At 38.7% G+C, this 19293-nt stretch overlaps 1 protein-coding gene across 1 annotated transcript in view; it reads left to right on the top strand.

Moving 5' to 3' along the window:
- GLO1 (glyoxalase I) overlaps window positions 1-18719 on the top strand; it is a 33767-nt gene extending 15048 nt beyond the window's left edge. Inside the window, exons 2-6 of the mRNA XM_043907359.1 lie at window positions 9440-9522; window positions 12157-12297; window positions 13116-13183; window positions 14100-14189; window positions 17196-18719. Of these exons, the coding sequence (XP_043763294.1) occupies window positions 9440-9522; window positions 12157-12297; window positions 13116-13183; window positions 14100-14189; window positions 17196-17284 (471 nt within the window). The 3' untranslated portion in view covers window positions 17285-18719. The remainder of the gene's footprint in view (window positions 1-9439; window positions 9523-12156; window positions 12298-13115; window positions 13184-14099; window positions 14190-17195) is intronic.
- The last annotated feature ends 574 nt before the right edge of the window (window positions 18720-19293 follow it).

Genomic DNA, 19293 nt, shown 5'->3' with positions numbered 1-19293 from the left:
AGCCATCTCATCCTCTGTCGTCCCCTTCTCCTCCTGCCCCCAGTCCCTCCCAGCATCAGGGTCTTTTCCAATGAGTCAACTCTTCACATGAGGTGGCCAAAGTACTGGAGTTTCAGCTTCAACATCAGTCCTTCCAATGAACACCCAGGACTGATCTCCTTTAGGATGGACTGGTTGGATCTTCTTGCAGTCCAAGGGACTCTCAAGAGTCTTCTCCAACACCACAGTTCAAAAGCATCAATTCTTCGGCGCTCAGCTTTCTTCACAGTCCAACTCTCACAAAAAGACATCTTTTACTGTTCTGAATTTAGAGCATAATAAGAGAAAGACATCCCTGGGGGCTCAGTGGTAAAGAATCTACCTGCAATTCAGGCGATGAGGATTCGATCCCTAGGTTGGGAAGATCCCCTGGAGAAGGAGATGGCAACCCACTCCAGTATTCTTGCCTGGGAAATCCCAAAGACAGAGGAGCCTGTCAGGCTGTAGTCCATGGTGTTGCAGAAGGGTTGGACACGACTTAGCGACTGAACAACCAAAGGGAGAGACAAAGTTAAGAACTGTCCCATGAGATAAGACATCAACTTTTAGGCACAAGTCTTTTTTTAGACACAAGATATATTTATTTCAAACAATATTTTAAAACAATAGCAATAAACAGTGATTTTTAGTAACTTTTAAGGAAACTTTTCCCCAAAATCATTTGAGTGTTTATCAGAAGTAACAGAGTGGTTTAACATTCTGTTACAGAGAGTTAACAGAATATTTTGGTGGTAAAAAGAAAACTGTTACCTGAGCATAGAATAACTAAATCATTTTATAAAAAGCAAACCCTGCTTGTTTTTTTAAATATCATCCAAATAATACTTTGGCAGCAAAGGATTTATATGCTTTTATTTTTATGAATAAATCCACTAACATTGAATAATCTTTTTGCCATATATAGACTTTTTTTAAGGCTAAATGATTTTGGAATTTATATTAATCTGTGTTTTCTTAGAAATAATGTACTTATCTTATTAAGTCTTCTCAATCAGAAAAGTGGTATATCTTTCCATCTTCTAAACTGTTTTTGCCATCTTTATTGAGATAAAATTGACATATAACATGTATGTCATAATATCGTATGTATGTCTACATACTTCTGAAACAGCATTTTTTTTTTTTTCCCCCCAGTGGGTTTTGTCATACATTGATATGAATCAGCCATGGATTTACATGTATTCCCAATCCCGATCCCCCCTCCCACCTCCCTCTCCACCCGATTCCTCTGGGTCTTCCCAGTGCACCAGGCCGGAGCACTTGTCTCATGCATCCCACCTGGGCTGGTGATCTGTTTCACCATAGATAGTATACATGCTGTTCTTTTGAAATATCCCACCCTCACATTCTCCCACAAAGTTCAAAAGTCTGTTCTGTATTTCTGTGTCTCTTTTTCTGTTTTGCATATAGGGTTATCGTTATCACCTTTCTAAATTCCATATATATGTGTTAGTATGCTGTAATGTTCTTTATCTTTCTGGCTTACTTCACTCTGTATAATGGGCTCCAGCTTCATCCATCTCATTAGGACTGGTTCAAATGAATTCTTTTTAATGGCTGAGTAATATTCCATGGTGTATATGTACCACAGCTTCCTTATCCATTCATCTGCTGATGGGCATCTAGGTTGCTTCCATGTCCTGGCTATTATAAACAGTGCTGCGATGAACATTGGGGTGCACGTGTCTCTTTCAGATCTGGTTTCCTCAGTGTGTATGCCCAGAAGTGGGATTGCTGGGTCATATGGCAGTTCTATTTCCAGTTTTTTAAGAAATCTCCACACTGTTTTCCATAGCGGCTGTACTAGTTTGCATTCCCACCAACAGTGTAAGAGGGTTCCCTTTTCTCCACACCCTCTCCAGCATTTATTGCTTGTAGACTTTTGGATAGCAGCCATCCTGACTGGCGTGTAATGGTACCTCATTGTGGTTTTGATTTGCATTTCTCTAATAATGAGTGATGTTGAGCATCTTTTCATGTGTTTGTTAGCCATCTGTATGTCTTCTTTGGAGAAATGTCTGTTTAGTTCTTTGGCCCATTTTTTGATTGGGTCATTTATTTTTCTGGAATTGAGCTGCAGGAGTTGCTTGTATATTTTTGAGATTAATCCTTTGTCTGTTGCTTCATTTGCTATTATTTTCTCCCAATCTGAGGGCTGTCTTTTCACCTTGCTTATAGTTTCCTTTGTAGTGCAAAAACTTTTAAGTTTCATTAGGTCCCATTTGTTTAGTTTTGCTTTTATTTCCAATATTTTGGGAGGTGGGTCATAGAGGATCTTGCTGTGATTTATGTCGGAGAGTGTTTTGCCTATGTTCTCCTCTAGGAGTTTTATAGTTTCTGGTCTTACGTTTAGATCTTTAATCCATTTTGAGTTTATTTTTGTGTATGGTGTTAGAAAGTGTTCTAGTTTCATTCTTTTACAAGTGGTTGACCAGTTTTCCCAGCACCACTTGTTAAAGAGGTTGTCTTTTTTCCATTGTATATCCTTGCCTCCTTTGTCAAAGATAAGGTGTCCATAGGTTCGTGGATTTATCTCTGGGCTTTCTATTCTGTTCCATTGATCTATATTTCTGTCTTTGTGCCAGTACCATACTGTCTTGATGACTGTGGCTTTGTAGTAGAGTCTGAAGTCAGGCAGGTTGATTCCTCCCGTTCTATTCTTCTTTCTCAAGATTATTTTGGCTATTCGAGGTTTTTTGTATTTCCATACAAATTGTGAAATTCTTTGGTCTAGTTCTGTGAAAAATACCGTTGGTAGCTTGATAGGGATTGCATTGAATCTATAGACTGCTTTGGGTAGTATATCCATTTTGACAATATTGATTCTTCCAATCCATGAACACGGTATGTTTCTCCATCTGTTTGTGTCCTCTTTGATTTCTTTCATCTGTGTTTTATAGTTTTCTATGTATAGGTCCTTTGTTTCTTTAGGTAGATATACTCCTAAGTATTTTATTCTTTTTGTTGCAATGGTGAATGGTATTGTTTCCTTAATTTCTCTTTCTGTTTTTTCATTGTTAGTATATAGGAATGCAAGGGATTTCTGTGCGTTAATTTTATATCCTGCAACTTTACTATATTCGTTGATTAGCTCTAGTAATTTTCTGGTAGAGTCTTTAGGGTTTTCTATATAGAGGATCATGTCATCTGCAAACAGTGAGAGTTTTACTTCTTCTTTTCCTATCTGGATTCCTTTTACTTCTTTTTCTGCTCTGATTGCTGTGGCCAGAACTTCCAACACTATGTTGAATAGTAGTGGTGAGAGTGGGCACCCTTGTCTTGTTCCTGATTTCAGGGGAAATGCCTTCAATTTTTCACCATTGAGGGTGATGCTTGCTGTGGGTTTGTCATATATAGCTTTTATTATGTTGAGGTATGTTCCTTCTATTCCTGCTTTTTGGAGAGTTTTAATCATAAATGAGTGTTGAATTTTGTCAAAGGCTTTCTCTGCATCTATTGAGATAATCATATGGTTTTTATCTTTCAATTTGTTAATGTGGTGTATTACATTGATTGATTTGCGGATATTAAAGAATCCTTGCATTCCTGGGATAAAGCCCACTTGGTCATGGTGTATGATTTTTTTAATATGTTGTTGGATTCTGTTTGCTAGAATTTTGTTAAGGATTTTTGCATCTATGTTCATCAGTGATATTGGCCTGTAGTTTTCTTTTTTTGTGGCATCTTTGTCTGGTTTTGGAATTAGGGTGATGGTGGCCTCATAGAATGAGTTTGGAAGCTTACCTTCATCTGCAATTTTCTGGAAGAGTTTGAGTAAGATAGGTGTTAGCTCCTCTCTAAATTTTTGGTAGAATTCAGCTGTGAAGCCATCTGGTCCTGGGCTTTTGTTTGCTGGAAGATTTTTGATGACAGTTTCGATTTCCTTGCTTGTGATGGGTCTGTTAAGATCTTCTATTTCTTCCTGGTTCAGTTTTGGAAAGTTATACTTTTCTAAGAATTTGTCCATTTCATCCAAGTTGTCCATTTTATTGGCATAGAGCTGCTGGTAGTAGTCTCTTATGATCCTTTGTATTTCAGTGTTGTCTGTTGTGATCTCTCCATTTTCATTTCTAATTTTGTTAATTTGGTTTTTCTCTCTTTGTTTCTTAATGAGTCTTGCTAATGGTTTGTCAATTTTGTTTATTTTTTCAAAAAACCAGCTTTTAGCTTTGTTGATTTTTGCTATGGTCTCTTTAGTTTCTTTTGCATTTATTTCTGCCCTGATTTTTAAGATTTCTTTCCTTCTGCTAACTCTGGGGTTCTTCATTTCTTCCTTCTCTAATTGCTTTAGGTGTAGAGTTAGGTTATTTATTTGGTTTTTTTCTTGTTTCTTGATGTAAGCCTGTAATGCTATGAACCTTCCCCTTAGCACTGCTTTTACAGTGTCCCATAGGTTTTGGGTTGTTGTGTTTTCATTTTCATTCATTTCTATACATATTTTGATTTCTTTTTTGATTTCTTCTATGATTTGTTGGTTATTCAGAAGTGTGTTATTTAGCCTCCATATGTTTGAAGTTTTAACAATTTTTTTCCTGTAATTGAGATCTAATCTTACTGCACTGTGGTCAGAAAAGATGACTGGAATGATTTCAATTTTTTTGAATTTTCCAAGACCAGATTTATGGCCCAGGATGTGATCTATTCTGGAGAAGGTTCCGTGTGCACTTGAGAAAAAGGTGAAGTTGATTGTTTTGGGGTGAAATGTCCTATAGATATCAATTAGGTCTAGCTGGTCCATTGTGTCATTTAAGGTTTGTGTTTCCTTGTTAATTTTCTGTTTAGTTGATCTATCCATAGTTGTGAGTGGGGTATTAAAGTCTCCCACTATTATTGTGTTACTATTAATTTCCTCTTTCATACTCGTTAGCATTTGCCGTACATATTGCGGTGCTCCTATGTTGGGTGCATATATATTTATAATTGTTATATCTTCTTCTTTGATTGATCCTTTGATCATTATGTAGTGTCCTTCTTTGTCTCTTTTCACATCCTTTATTTGAAAGTCTATTTTATCTGATATGAGTATTGCGACTCCTGCTTTCTTTTGGTCTCCGTTTGCATGAAATATTTTTTTCCAGCCCTTCACTTTTAGTCTGTATGTGTCTCTTGTTTTGAGGTGGGTCTCTTGTAGACAGCATATATAGGGGTCTTGTTTTTGTATCCATTCAGCCAATCTTTGTCTTTTGGTTGGGGCATTCAACCCATTTACATTTAGGGTAATTATTGATAGGTGTGGTCCCATTGCCATTTACTTTGTTGTTTTGGGTTCACGTTTATACAACCTTTCTGTATTTCCTGTCTAGAGAAGATCCTTTAGCATTTGTTGAAGAGCTGGTTTGGTGGTGCTGAATTCTCTCAGCTTTTGCTTATCTGTAAAGCTTTTGAATTCTCCTTCATATCTGAATGAGATCCTTGCTGGGTACAGTAATCTAGGTTGTAGGTTATTCTCTTTCAGTACTTTCAGTACATCCTGCCATTCCCTTCTGGCCTGGAGGGTTTCTATTGATAGATCAGCTGTTATCCTTATGGGAATCCCTTTGTGTGTTATTTGTTGTTTTTCCCTTGCTGCTTTTAATATTTGTTCTTTGTGTTTGATCTTTGTTAATTTGATTAATATGTGTCTTGGGGTGTTTCGCCTTGGGTTTATCCTGTTTGGGACTCTCTGGGTTTCTTGGATTTGGGTGGCTATTTCCTTCCCCATTTTAGGGAAGTTTTCAGCTATTATCTCCTCGAGTATTTTCTCATGGCCTTTCTTTTTGTCTTCTTCTTCTGGAACTCCTGTGATTCGAATGTTGGGGCGTTTCACAGTGTCCCAGAGGTCCCTGAGGTTGTCCTCATTTCTTTTGATCCTTTTTTCTTTTTTCCTCTCTGCTTCATTTATTTCCACCATTTTATCTTCTACCTCACTTATCCTATCTTCTGCCTCCGTTATTCTACTCTTGGTTCCCTCCAAAGTGTTTTTGATCTCATTCATTGCATTATTCATTTTTAATTGACTCTTTTTTATTTCTTCTAGGTCTTTATTAAACAGTTCTTGAATCTTTTCAATCTTTGTTTCCAGGCTATTTATCTGTAACTCCATTTTGTTTTCAAGATTTTGGATCATTTTTATTATCATTATTCTAAATTCTTTTTCAGGTAGATTCCCTATCTCCTCCTCTTTTGTTTGACTTGGTGGGCATTTTTCATGTTCCTTTACCTGTTGGGTATTTCTTTGCCTTTTCATCTTGTTTAGATTGCTGTATCTGGAGTGGGCTTTCTGTATTCTGGAGGTCTGTGGTTCCTTTTTATTGTGGAGGATTAACCCAGTGGGTGGGGTTAGACGATTGGCTTGTCAAGATTTCCTGGTTAGGGGAGCTTGTGTCAGTGTTCTGGTGCGTGGAACTTGATTTCTTCTCTTTGGAGAGCAATGGAGTGCCCAGTAATGAGTTTTGAGATGGGTCTGTGTGTTAGGTGTGTCCTTGGGCAGCCTGTATGTTGATGTTCAGGGCTATGTTCCTGCGTTGCTGGAGAATTTGCGTGGTATGTCTTGCTCTAAAACTTATTGGCTCTTGGGTGGTGGTTGGTTTCAGTGTAGATATGGAGGCTTTTGGACGGTCACTTATTACTTAAAGTTCCATGTAGTCAGGAGTTTTCTGGTGTTCTCAGGTTTTGGGCTTAAGTCTCCTGCCTCTGGATTTCAGTTTTATTCTTCCTGTAGTCTCAGGACTTCTCCAACTATACAGCCCTGATAAGAAAACTTCTAGGTTTAATGGCTAAAAGATTCTCCCCCATTAGGGACACCCAGAGAGGTTCACAGAGTTACATGAAGAAGAGGAGAGGGAGGAGGGAGATAGAGATGAACAGGAGGAGAAAAAGGGGGACTCAAGAGGAGAGAGACAGATCTACGCAGCTGTCTGTTCCCAGAGTGTTCTCCGTAGCCCAGTCACCTACAAGGATTCACAGAATTGGATTGGGAAGAGAAGGGGAAAGGAGGAAATAGAGGTGTTCTGAGGTAGAAAACAGAGAGTCAAGATTGGGAGAGAATAATCTTCGGTTTAAAAATAGGGCTTCTCTTCTCTTTTTTTTTTTTTTTTGTAAGGTTATAGTGTATTGAAAATGAAAATTAAGGAGTAGTAGAGGAGTACTAGAGGACTTTAAAAGAAATAAGAGAAAAAGAAAAATAGAAAATAGAAGAGAAAAAGGAAAGAAAAAAAAAAAGAAAAAAGAAAAAAAAAAATTTTTTTTTTCCCCCTAATTAAAAAATCGTAAAAGTCTGTGGAAATGAAAGTTTAGGAGTAATGGGGGAGTAATAGGGGATTTTAAAGGAAAATAAAAGAGAAGAAAGAAAAAAGAAAAAAAAGAAAAAAATAAAAAAAATTAAAAAAAAAAAAAGAGAGAAAAAAGTAAAATTATATCTAGGAGTTTCTCTGGAGCTGTTGCGGTCAGTGTGGGTTCGGCTCAGTTTCAGATAGCTCCTCGTTCCAGCTTACGCTTCTCGATATCTACAGGCCCCTCCGGTGTAGTCAGCGTTTCCTAGAGGGATTTTAATCTGTTGCACCAGTCCCTTCTGAAGTGGTTCACTTTGTTTATTTGGCTTCTGTTTGCCGGTCTCTTCAGAGCCTCATTTCCGCCCTGACACAGGCGGGCGGAGGTGGACTCTTACTCAGGTAGCTAGTTCCGTCGCTCTGCGGGGCAGGGAGGGCCTTGCGCTGTGGGGACAGGCTTGCGCCGCGGGGATGGGCTGGCGCTGCCGGGAGGGGCTGACGCCGCTTTCTCCGTCTGCGCTGCTCAGGCTCCCGGCTGTTCTATATGGAGCGCGCCCCGCGCTGCGCGAGGTTCCAGCCCTCGGGTGTTCCACAAAAGCGCGAAGGAAAAGCTGCGCCTGCTCTCTGTGCCTTCCCCGTCAGAGCGGTCCAGGCAGCCAGTGGCTTGGTGGGCGCACTCTACCCAGGTGTGGCGCGCCCCCTCCCTTCCGCAGACCCAGACTCAGTTTCCGCTGGCACCAGTCGGGCGTGCGCGCCTTCCGCCCTCCGCGTCCCCAGCCCCAGTCCCCGCCCGCGCCGGTCGGGTGCCTGCGGCCTGTGTCTCGCCGCGACCTTCCCCTCCCCCCTGCCTCCGGCGGGGCTGGGCCGGTCCGCAGCCTGCGAGCTCCTCTCTGGACCCTCTCGGTCTCTTTGTTCTGCGAACGGCCGGCAGTGTGTTCGGGCCGGTTAATTTACTGTCTCTCTTTTGGTCTCCCACAGTTCAAGTTGGAAACTCACAGAAGTTCCCTCCGATTGTCCTCAGGGCACTCGGCCCGGACCCTACCCCAAGCAATGCCGCCTAAGAGCTCCCGGGACGGATCTCCGTCCTTAGCTCTTTTGTCTCACTTTTTATCTCTTATATTTTGTCCTACCTCCTTTCGAAGACAATGGGCTGCTTTTCTGGGCGCCTGATGACCTCAGCTAGCGATCCGAAGTTGTTTTGCGAAGTTTGCTCTGCGTTCAGTTATTCTTTTGATGAATTTGTAGGAGAGAAAGTCTGAAACAGCATTTTAAATGTCTTTATATATTATATTATGCCTGTGTTAAAGCAGGAGACGCAGGTTCAATCCCTGGGTCAGGAAGATCCCCTAGAGAAGGAAATGGCAACCCACTCCAATATTTTTGCCTGGGAAACCCCTCGGAAGAGTAGCCTGGTGGGCTGCAGTCCATGGGGTTGCAGAATCCAACACGACTTGGCAGCTAGGCAACAACAACTAGTTTATCTATTTCTTCATTGTTAGAAGCAGTTTAGCAAGGTGGTGGAAAGCAAGGACTTTGGAACCAAACTGTTTGGACTGAGGTTTTTTTTTCTCTGCCAGTTACTTTCTCAATAGTAAAATGGGGATGGTATAATACATATATTATATATATATATACATATCATAAGGAGGGTTGTTGTGAAATATAAGTTAATTTCTGTAAATCATTTAGAACAGTATTTGGCACATAGTTACTATGTAAATGCTGTGATGAATGTCTTTATACATAAATCTTTGTCAAAGTTTCTAATTATTTCCTTAGATAGATTTTTAGAAGGGCATTATCTTGGTCAATGAGTATGAAGTCTTTAGGATTCTTGAGACCCAGATCGCTGCTTAAAAAGATTTTAGGATAGAACAGAAATAGGGATCGGATAAACAGGGTTGTTGAACTTGTTTTACAGCACTTGGCACAAAATATATAGAAAAGAAAAAAATTTTAAAAACTGAACTCTTTGACCAAGCTACACAAATTTGAGCATAGCTTTTATGGACTGAACAGAAGCAATAAGAAAGCCATGATGGACTAAGGGATTGCAGTGGTGAACTGTTGGTATCTTATTACGGAAAGCAAAGCTAATGTTGGTAACAAGTAGTAGAAATTAAAGGTGTTTAATACATACTGTTTTCCCTTAGGATTTTCTCTTGCAGCAGACCATGCTGCGAATTAAGGATCCTAAGAAGTCACTGGATTTTTATACGAGAATTCTTGGAATGACGTAAGTAAACTGTTGGTACCTGTGATGTTTAAATACATAGCTTTGCAAATACAGGCAATGTTTTTAGATCTATTTTTAAAATAGATTAAAGTTTGCTTCAAAGGTCACAAAAGTGATTTTGGCCAGGAGTCTGGGACTAGGCTTGACTGGCCAGAGCTTCCGTCAGGTTCCTCTCCTCTCTCCCAGCCAGGTTCACTGGGCAGCAGGACACCAATGCTTGCATTTTCTCTAACTCCCTTCTCAGTGAGAGCTGCCAGTTAAATCCTTAACGTGCCCAGACCATTTTGATGTTATGACCACTCCTAGCCTCTGTTTACTTCAGAAAAGACATAGCTATAAAGACATATTACTTAGAAATTTATTGATTTTACCTAAAGTTGACCATCTGTCCCATTTTATAGGATATGTTCTCTTTTTCCAAATAAGTAATATTCATTGATCTGATACCTTCAACATACTTGCTTTTCTCAATTGTTTCCCTAAATAATATGAGAGTTTTTATTTATTTCTGGTAGTATAGATACATGCAGAATAAAATGATCTTTACCTTACTGCCTAGATAACCTTCATTGACATTAAGAGAAAACATCAAGTAATACAGTATATGTCTATGTTTAGAAAATCTGACTGCTTCTGAGAAATACAAAGTGAAAAATAACAGCCTCCCTCTCCTGGTTCTCTTCAAAGATGACTGCTGTTAACAGTTTCTTATCATTCTTTCCAGAAAAAGTGGTTTTGCATTTAGCTCAGTTGGTAAAGAATCTGCCTGCAATGCAGGAGACATGGGTTGGATTCCTGGGGAAGGAGATGGCAACCCACTCCAGTATTCTTGCCTGGAGAATCCCATGGACAGAGGAGCCTGGCAGTCTACAGTTCACGGGTTCACAAGAGTCAGACACGATTTAGCTACTAAACCACCATGACATATTTAAAGGACATAATGAAACAAATATATTGAACATCTGCTATTTGCCAGGCCCTTTATATGTTCTTTCATTCAGTCTTCACAATGTGCTTATGAGATAGCCTATGTTTCCATTTTACATGGAAAGGAAGAAACCAAAGCTTAAAGGCATTAACTTACAGCACCAAATCCCACAGTGGGAGCGTGGCAGAGCTGGAATTTGAATCCAGGTCCAGTCAACTCCAATGTTGACATTATTTTTAAAGAGCCCCAAATAAAGTACTCAGATGGTGAAGAATCTGCCTGCAATTCAGGAGACCCAGGTTCGATCCCTGGGTCGGGAAGATCCCCTGGAGAAGGAAATGGCAATCCACTCCAGTATTCTTGCCTGGAGAATCCCATGGACAGAGGAGGCTGGTGGCTACAGTCCATGGGGTCACAAAGAGTCAGACACGACTGAGCGACTAACAGAAATAGAGTACAGTTTGACGTATAGTAAAAGATGGGCTGTGCTGAGAGGAGTGGTGTACCACAGATTCACGTGTTCCATTCTATTGGTCTGTAAGAACTTGTGAAGTCTGCTTTGGTTGGTGTAGAGACAGTTTTTTGTGACTGGAGTATTTGAGTTGTTTGGCACTTCATCGTAAACATGTTTGAGTAAGAGTTATTTGTAACGAGTCAATGTATAGATCTTAGTGGGCCAAGGCATATTACATAGCAGTAACAAGTAGAATATTTGAAACAGAACTCTAGAAACTTTTTGTTTGCTGTGCTTCAGGCAGTCCCTCTTACTGGTGTTGAATGAGGTCATCTTCGAGCATTTAACCCTCCATAAGCTAAAGAAAACTATACTGTGTGTATCGTCATTCTACCCTATTCCTTGCAGAATAACATTGCACTCTCTAAGTTCATTTTCGAAGCCACAGCTTTGTTGGATCTTCTGCAGAACCTCAGGATGCGGAATTCATGCACTTACTCTCACAATCAGTCTCTCCTTTTCCACTGCTCTTTTCAACCTACAAAAGAAACTTAAGTCTTCTCTGTTGTAGGATAATTGTTGCTCTCTGCTCTCTTGCGGTCCACCCCATCATTACGACCGTCTGTACAGATAGACCCCCTGGCTCACCCCCATTCTCCGGCTTCTGCCGTGCGTGCTGGTGAAACTGCCCCCACAGGACCTTTCTGTATCTGCTCACCTCTCCTCAGACTTAATCCTGTCTGACCTTTCTGCAGTATTTGATACTCTCAGCCACTTTATTATTGACATTCATGTCTTCTGTGATATTAATCTGTCCTCTCTTAACACCTATCCTCAATTTATCTTCCTAGGAGTTTTGGCACAGTAAGAATTCAATAAATTTATTTTGTTTAACCAAATGCCATATATCTGAAAGGTGTGAGACATTATATTTTTCACCGAAAAATAAAATTTTCTTTTGAAGATATCTTTTGACACTTATAAACAGGTACCATAAATCCAGCTAATTCTCATTGTATTTGAAGAACTGATGAATTACAAGTTTACATTTAAATTTTTAAAATTTCACTGATATTTACAGAAAAGTTTTTTAATTAGACTTTTTTATTGATTTTTCCTTGCTTTTTCTATTAAAACAGGCTCACTGTGTACTGTTCTTATTCTCAGTAGAACTTGAATATTGTCATGTTGATTTTAGTATTAATCGACTTTTCCTGTAAGTTGAGTCAGGCTTGTTGTTGTTTAATTTCAGACTACTCCAGAAACTTGATTTCCCCACCATGAAATTTTCACTCTATTTCTTGGCTTATGAGGATAAAAATGACATCCCAAAAGATAAAGATGAAAAAGTAGCATGGGCATTCTCCAGAAAAGCTACACTTGAACTGACACAGTAAGTACGAGTCTTTATTTTGTTTATATATTCTACATTTTTTTGAAAGCTTTTTTTTTTTTTTAAACTTTCCCCCTTACTTACCAGCTTAATTCAAACTGGGTCTATCTAACCACTTTAATATCTTTGAGTATTTTTTCATGGATCTTTGCATTGTTCTTATGGTGCAACTAGGGCAAATGAGATCATTTGCAGAGAACGTAATAATGAAATAGTAAGATATTTGTCAAACTGTAGTTAATGAATGTTTGGGTACTACAACTGAGATTGTCATAGGCATTCTCCTTTCTGTTTTTATTCTTTATGCTGTTTTTGTGCAGTCTTTAAAAATTAACAAAACAGATTTGTTTCAGGATGTGCTGTTTCATGTGTCTCCTGAATCAGAACAGCCCTGGAGTCAGACAGACCTGGCCTGAGTCTTGCCTCTGATGATAGCTCTGTGACCCTGATCAAGTTATACCACCTCCCTAAGTGGCAGTCTCACTTATAAAATGGAGATACTCATATCTAACCCATGCAGCTGTTTTGAAGGCTTCATGAAATATAAAGTACATAGCACAATGAATGATAGTTGCTATTATTATCATTTTTATTCTTATCCAGATGCCTAGTTTTATTGTCTCCTTAGTCTAGTTTATCATTCTTTGCCTATTTGCTCTTTTTGTTGTTGAAAACTTAAATGTTTACAGTAGCAGAGATTAGACCGAGTATATTAAGTAGCATATATATATATGGAAAGATTTCAAAGATTGTTGCAGCTTTCTTTTCAGGATTTCTGTTCTCCAGGTCACTTAGAATTGTTTTTTCTCCATTTGTAGCAATTGGGGCACGGAAGATGATGAGACCCAGAGTTACCACAGTGGCAATTCAGACCCTCGAGGATTTGGTATGTTTGCCTATTTGTGTGTAATACACATTTATGGTTTTGTGATTTTGCATTGTGTACCTATTTATGGTTATAAGCAATCTAAAACATTAATTTTTAGATTTTTGTTAGTATGGCTATTTTTATTTTCCACATGTAAGTTGTGTCCAACTCTTTGCAACCCTATGGACTATAACCCTATGGAATTAGACAGAGGACTAATTCCTCTGTCTGTGGAATTCTCCAGGCAAGAATACTGGAGTGGGTAACCATTCCCTTCTTCAGGGCATCTTCCTGACCCAAGGATTGAACTTGTGTCTCTTGCATTACAGGTGGATTCTTTACCATCTAAGCCACCAAGGAAGCCTAATTTTATTTAGGAGTATAATTTCATCATATCAGTCTAAACTTTACATTTAATTTTTTACCATGGTTTCACTTTTCAGTCTCAGTACTGTATTTCCAGTAGAACTTTTTAATTAAAAAACAAAACCAAAAATGATGGTAAATAATAATCCTAATTTCTGCTAGCATATACTTCTGCCTTAATCTAAAATCTCTCAATCAAATGCCAGGATTATCAGTTTAAAGGACTGGTATATATAGTCATTATCAACAATTAGCTTATTAAGCATGAATAAATGGATGCTCTTTTTTGAAGTAGGTTATTCTTAACAGATTGATGAACTATTTATGAGCAAATATTGGGCTTATGTCAAATAATTTATAATTTAGAGCAACTAATTATTATACCCAGCCACTTAGATTCTTGTTCTTTAATATTTTATAGGTTTTGAACCAACTTGATTCAGTCTGTTTACAGATGCCTTGTGTTTTGAAATTAACTAGTTTTGGAAGCCACTTGCTGCACATGAATACCCCATTGTAATTTTTCCTTCTTTCTCTCTGCCATGTTTTGGGGGCGGTTTTACCTAAGGTCACATTGGAATTGCTGTTCCCGATGTTCATGGTGCTTGTAAAAGATTTGAAGAACTGGGAGTCAAATTTGTGAAGAAACCTAATGATGGTGAGTCTGCTAGTTGTTCTCTTCAGGCCTCTCTTTAGTTCTGTAACATTTACTCAGCACTCAGAGAGGGTCCTGTTGTAGTTAAACCTTTTGGTTGCAAGTGACTTTGAATCCTACTCGAACCAGCTTAAGGAAAGAAGAGAAATGATTGGAAGAACACTTAGTTATCTTAGGAAACTGAAAGGCCGCGTCGAGGGTGGCTTCACATGGGACTAATCACGGGATCTGGAGAGCCATCGAGGACCGAGGCTGCCTGTCCACCCCTCAGCCCTGCCCTTGTCTCAGTGAGCACCAGCTTTTACTATCTCAGGGCTCTCTAGCCACCCAAAAACTAAGTTCCTTAAAGTCTGTTTCTTCTGCTGTTAATGTAACTACAGCAAATCTGTTCAGTTCATAATTGTCTGGTTTTTCTTTTCCATCCTTTTACAACTCCTGCATGTCCTTATGATTTAGGTATGTCTCTTGATAATAGTATGTATCTGGATTTTGTTGGATTTACATGTATTATAATTATTTTATTTAGATCTATTTTTGCCATCCTAATTTATTTTTTAAAATTTTCACTTGGAATATTTCACTGTTTCATTTCCATCCTTTTTTTTTTTTTCCCAATTAGGAGATTTTATATCCAAAAATCATCCTCCCCACTAAGATAAGAACTTGCTCCCTTCTACCTCCATTATCTTACTATACCCAGGTTGGGATAGTATTGATTTATTTTTTTCTTTGGCTTGTTTTTTTAAGATAATAAATATGTAAAGGTATATATTTTTTCTCCATATATCTCTTGCTGTAACATCTTTTGGATTTTTCTGTCTCTTTATTAAGTACCTTAACCAAAACTGCTTTCAAAGGGTTTGTGAGGCAGAACTCTTGAGGCATTCCATATACCCCAGAACCACGCCTTTATATATATGAATGACAGTTTTGTTGTCTATAAAACCTTAGGTTTATTTTCCTTCAGTCTTGAAAATACAAATCTGTTGTCCTATTTTTCCCATCCAGTGTAGCTGCTGAAAAATCTGCTGATTTGTGTTCCTTTGTATATTTTCTTCTATTTTGTCCTAGAAACTTTTTATATTTGTTTTCTTTGTCCTTGACTTCCTTCTGGGGATTTCTTCAAACTGGCATACCAATTAGTTAATTTTTCCTCAGATGTATCTGTTCTTATATTTGTCTTTTGTATTCTCATCTATTGTGTTATTTCAGCTATTATAATTTTGATTTCTGATTTTTGCTGACTTCCTTTTATATTGCTCAGCTGTTAAAGAATCCATCTGCAATGCAGGAGACCCCAGTTTGATACCTGGGTCTGGAAGATCCCCTGGAGAAGGGATAGGCTACCCACTCGTGTATTCTTGGGCTTCCCCGGTGGCTCAGACAGTAAAGAATTCGCCTGCAGTGCAGGAGACCTGGGTTCGATCCCTGAGTTGGGAAGATCCCCTGGAGAAGGAAATGGCTACCCAATCCAGTATTCTTGCCTGGAGAATTCCATGGACAGAGGAGCCTGGAAGGCTATAGTCCATGGGGTCACAAAAAGTTGGACATGACTGAGTGACTTTCACTTTTCTTCACTTCATTATAATTTTGATTTCTAATTTTTGCTGACGTCCTTTAATATTTTCTTATTTCATATTGGTTTTATTTAATATTCCACATTGCTTTTACATATTTCAGTAGTTCTTGGTCCATCAGTCTCATATTTGTTCTTCAGTTAGAATCTATAATCCATTGTTTGTTTTATAGTTATATTCCTCAAATTCTTATTATTTTGGTCTCAGAGATTTGGCCGGGAGGAGGGGTGGGTTGTTTTTTTTTTTTTTTTAACTGAAACTATTAGATATTCCAACCATCAGGCAGTGTGAATGGGGGAAGACCAGACCTCGGTTCTTTAAAATCCAAATGATCTCAGGGACATGTGCAGGGCAGAGAGAGAAAATAAGAGTTAAGACAAATACTTCACATTCTGTAGTCATATCCTTTTCCCCCTTTGTCCCTGACATAGTATTTGTAGGAGACGCTTCTGGCATTGTTTTTCCCTAACCCTGGATGTATGGGAAGTGTAACCTCCGGGAGATCAGTTGGTCCCCACCTGTTTTTCTGCCCTTGCCCACTTCCGAGGACATCTGAACCAGTCATTCAGACCCCCCGCTCTGTGGGAGTAGGTGCTGAGGCCCGAGGCCTTGGGAGACGCAAGAGCCAAACCAGCAAATCCCCTTGTTTATTCTCGGCAGCCGCGAGGGACTGCCCTGCGGTCCAGCCACAAGAACCCCCGTCCACACAACGCGGCTTAAAGTGGTCACCACCTCACCCCTACCATTTCTCTCCCCAGCTGTCACGTCAGAGGCGTTGTACTCCACCCCCCCCCATTTTTTATTTGTGTTCCACTGAAATTGATCTTGAGGAGAGGAGCCAGAGATAGGAGTCAAACTAATTCAGCATCTTGGTACCAAAATAAATTTCTGAGGTCACACTTTTTCCATTTAAGCAAACAACTCTACTTCTAGACCTATTAACCTCTCAGTCCCAGTTATGAGGTCCTGGGAGAAAGAATCTGATTGGCACAGCTTGGGTTACACAGAATAGTGTATGACCAAGCATCTGGGTCCCTTGGCTGTCTAGATACACTGTGCTACCGGCTCCCTTAAGCACCTGTCTATTTTCTTTTTCCTCTTTAAAATAAGACAGTTTCTGTGACTACTCAACTAGTTGCATGAAGTTATATTGTGCAGGTAAAGTAGATACCTGATACCTACAAGATATAGCCAGTCCCGCTGTTTATTTCGTGATAGTTGGTTTATAGCTATGTGTAGAAGATAAAACATGTCTTTCTGAAAATCATGCATCTGGGCCACACCAACAATAGGATTTTTTAAAATTAAAACTATAAACAAAATAATTAACTAAAATGCAAAATAAAATTTGAACTAATAAAAGTTATTTTAAATTTTTATTTATTTATTTATTTTAGGTCTCTCAAATAATGAAAATTATTTTGTTTTACAGGTAAAATGAAAGGCCTGGCATTTATTCAAGATCCTGATGGTTACTGGATTGAAATTTTGAATCCCAACACAATGATAACTATTATTTAGTTCTGTGAGAATGCTGATTTGAAATTTCAGTGGAGACATTGTAGAAGGTAAAACAGGAAATCATGTGATTCAAGATATTCAGATAACAGAAGCATTCAGGACTGATGGATCCTTGTCCCAACTCAGATTATTCTTAAATCTATCTCCCTTTCCTCTTTCAGCTGTTTCCCTCTAACTGTTCAGTCACCCTAGTTTTAATGTAGTGCCTTGTCTTATGTCCTTGAATATAGTTGTGTAACTTTACTTTTTTGGGCAATAATTAGAACAGTTCCCTTCAGAGGCTGCATTTGCCTTCCATCTCCTGAAGAGATACAAGTCTACAAGTCTGCCTTTGAACCATCATTTAAAATAAAAAAAAAAAAACACTAAACATGTTTTTGTTATGGTTACCTTCTGGGGTTTCAGTTCCTCAGAAGTAACTTTTCACAATGGGAAGTTAAAAACCCTGAACAAAAATGAAGCTTCACATATATTTCAAATAGTATAAAGTTTATTTTACAAAAGAGAAGTGACTCTTGGGAGAAATTTAGAATCATGCTGACACGGATGCAGGTAGAAATACTAATTTCTTCTTTACAGAGTACTCTGAAAGTTCAAGGACTAGCCTCTTTGAGGATGGGGAGGAGGATGAGAATATTATATAGTGGTTATGCAGACACAAACTAGACTGTCACATACTTTATCTCACTTAATCCTCCACAGTGTCCTGTGAGATAGAAAGCAGGTTAACATGCAAAATTAATGAATCCAAGGCAATATAAATAGGCTCAAGTACTCAAAATCTCATTATCATCATCACTTTTAGTATTTAGCTGTACCTCAAAAATTAGTACCTCACAACATCTCCTTCATTAGTCTTCTTTGCAAAAACCTTCAGTGAGTTTGAGCATTGCCCTCTCAGCTTTGGAGCCTTGCGTACCATGGTGAGGAAGAAGCAGTGGAGGAAGTCAGGAGCACACGGCTGCTCTGGGAATGCCCGGCCGTCCCCGTGCAAGTGATGCTTGTGTTACTTGTGAAGAGTCCCTACCCCAAGGTCTTCCGCATTCCAGTAATCATGTAGGGTAAATTACGTTCAGTGATAACATAACTTAGTTATCAGAAATCAGCTCAGTGATCTTCCTTGCCATGACTGATAACTTGATGGGTTTCTAAAACCAAACTGATGTTGAAAATTTCTTATGGCCTAGATAATAAGAACATCCAGTTTGTGGCTTAACTCCATGTAGATTTTATGTGTGTGCGGACACTAGTGGAAGACCTTTGGATAGGCCATGCCAACTGTGCTTACGCTGTTAGAAGCATTTTATATTTCCTTTTTGGATGGAATGGGTTTATGTGAGCAATTTGAACAAGTGGCAATACTCACAGGCTGAAAATAAAATTTTAGATAAGACTATGCTTACTTTGTAAACTTCTATCCTGTACATTCTTTCTTTTTTTTTTTTTACATTCTTTCTTAAAAAAAAAAAAAGCTAAACTACAAACTGCCCTTGAGGAGTACTGAAGGGATTTGAAGGGGCTTGCAGACTCATCGAGAACTGGGAATAGTTTGTAATTCTCTACATCCAGCAAAGCACATAGTTTCTATGAATAATGAAGAGTGTGGAAGATGAGAAGAGGAAAGGAGATAAGGGTGAAGGATTTTGATAGAAAAAGTGCAGAGAAGAAGAAAGGTGAAATGTCAGAAGTGACTTGTGGTTAGGCAATGCTAGTACATTTTGGGTTAATGGGTTATTAGATTCATAAATAAGCTTCCCCTAATGGGAGGGTTATTAGATTCATAAATTTAATCATTTAAACCTTATTCCCACAGAAAGAAGTCTTCTCTGCCTGCTAAGTAAAACTTGCCAAAAAGATAGCCCTTGATTATTCTTGAAGTTCATCCTTAGATATGTTGACAAAATATGTGTTATATCACCAGGCTTTGCTAGGGATTAGGACAACTTCTAAATTAATTTACCTGAGCAGTGGTGACATGAAAGGATGAATTAGAGCACAAGAAATTTTCT

Source organism: Cervus elaphus, chromosome 7, assembly GCF_910594005.1.
Source record: "Cervus elaphus chromosome 7, mCerEla1.1, whole genome shotgun sequence".
Taxonomy (NCBI): Eukaryota; Metazoa; Chordata; class Mammalia; order Artiodactyla; family Cervidae; genus Cervus; species Cervus elaphus.
This window is presented reverse-complemented; position numbering and strand designations above follow the sequence as displayed.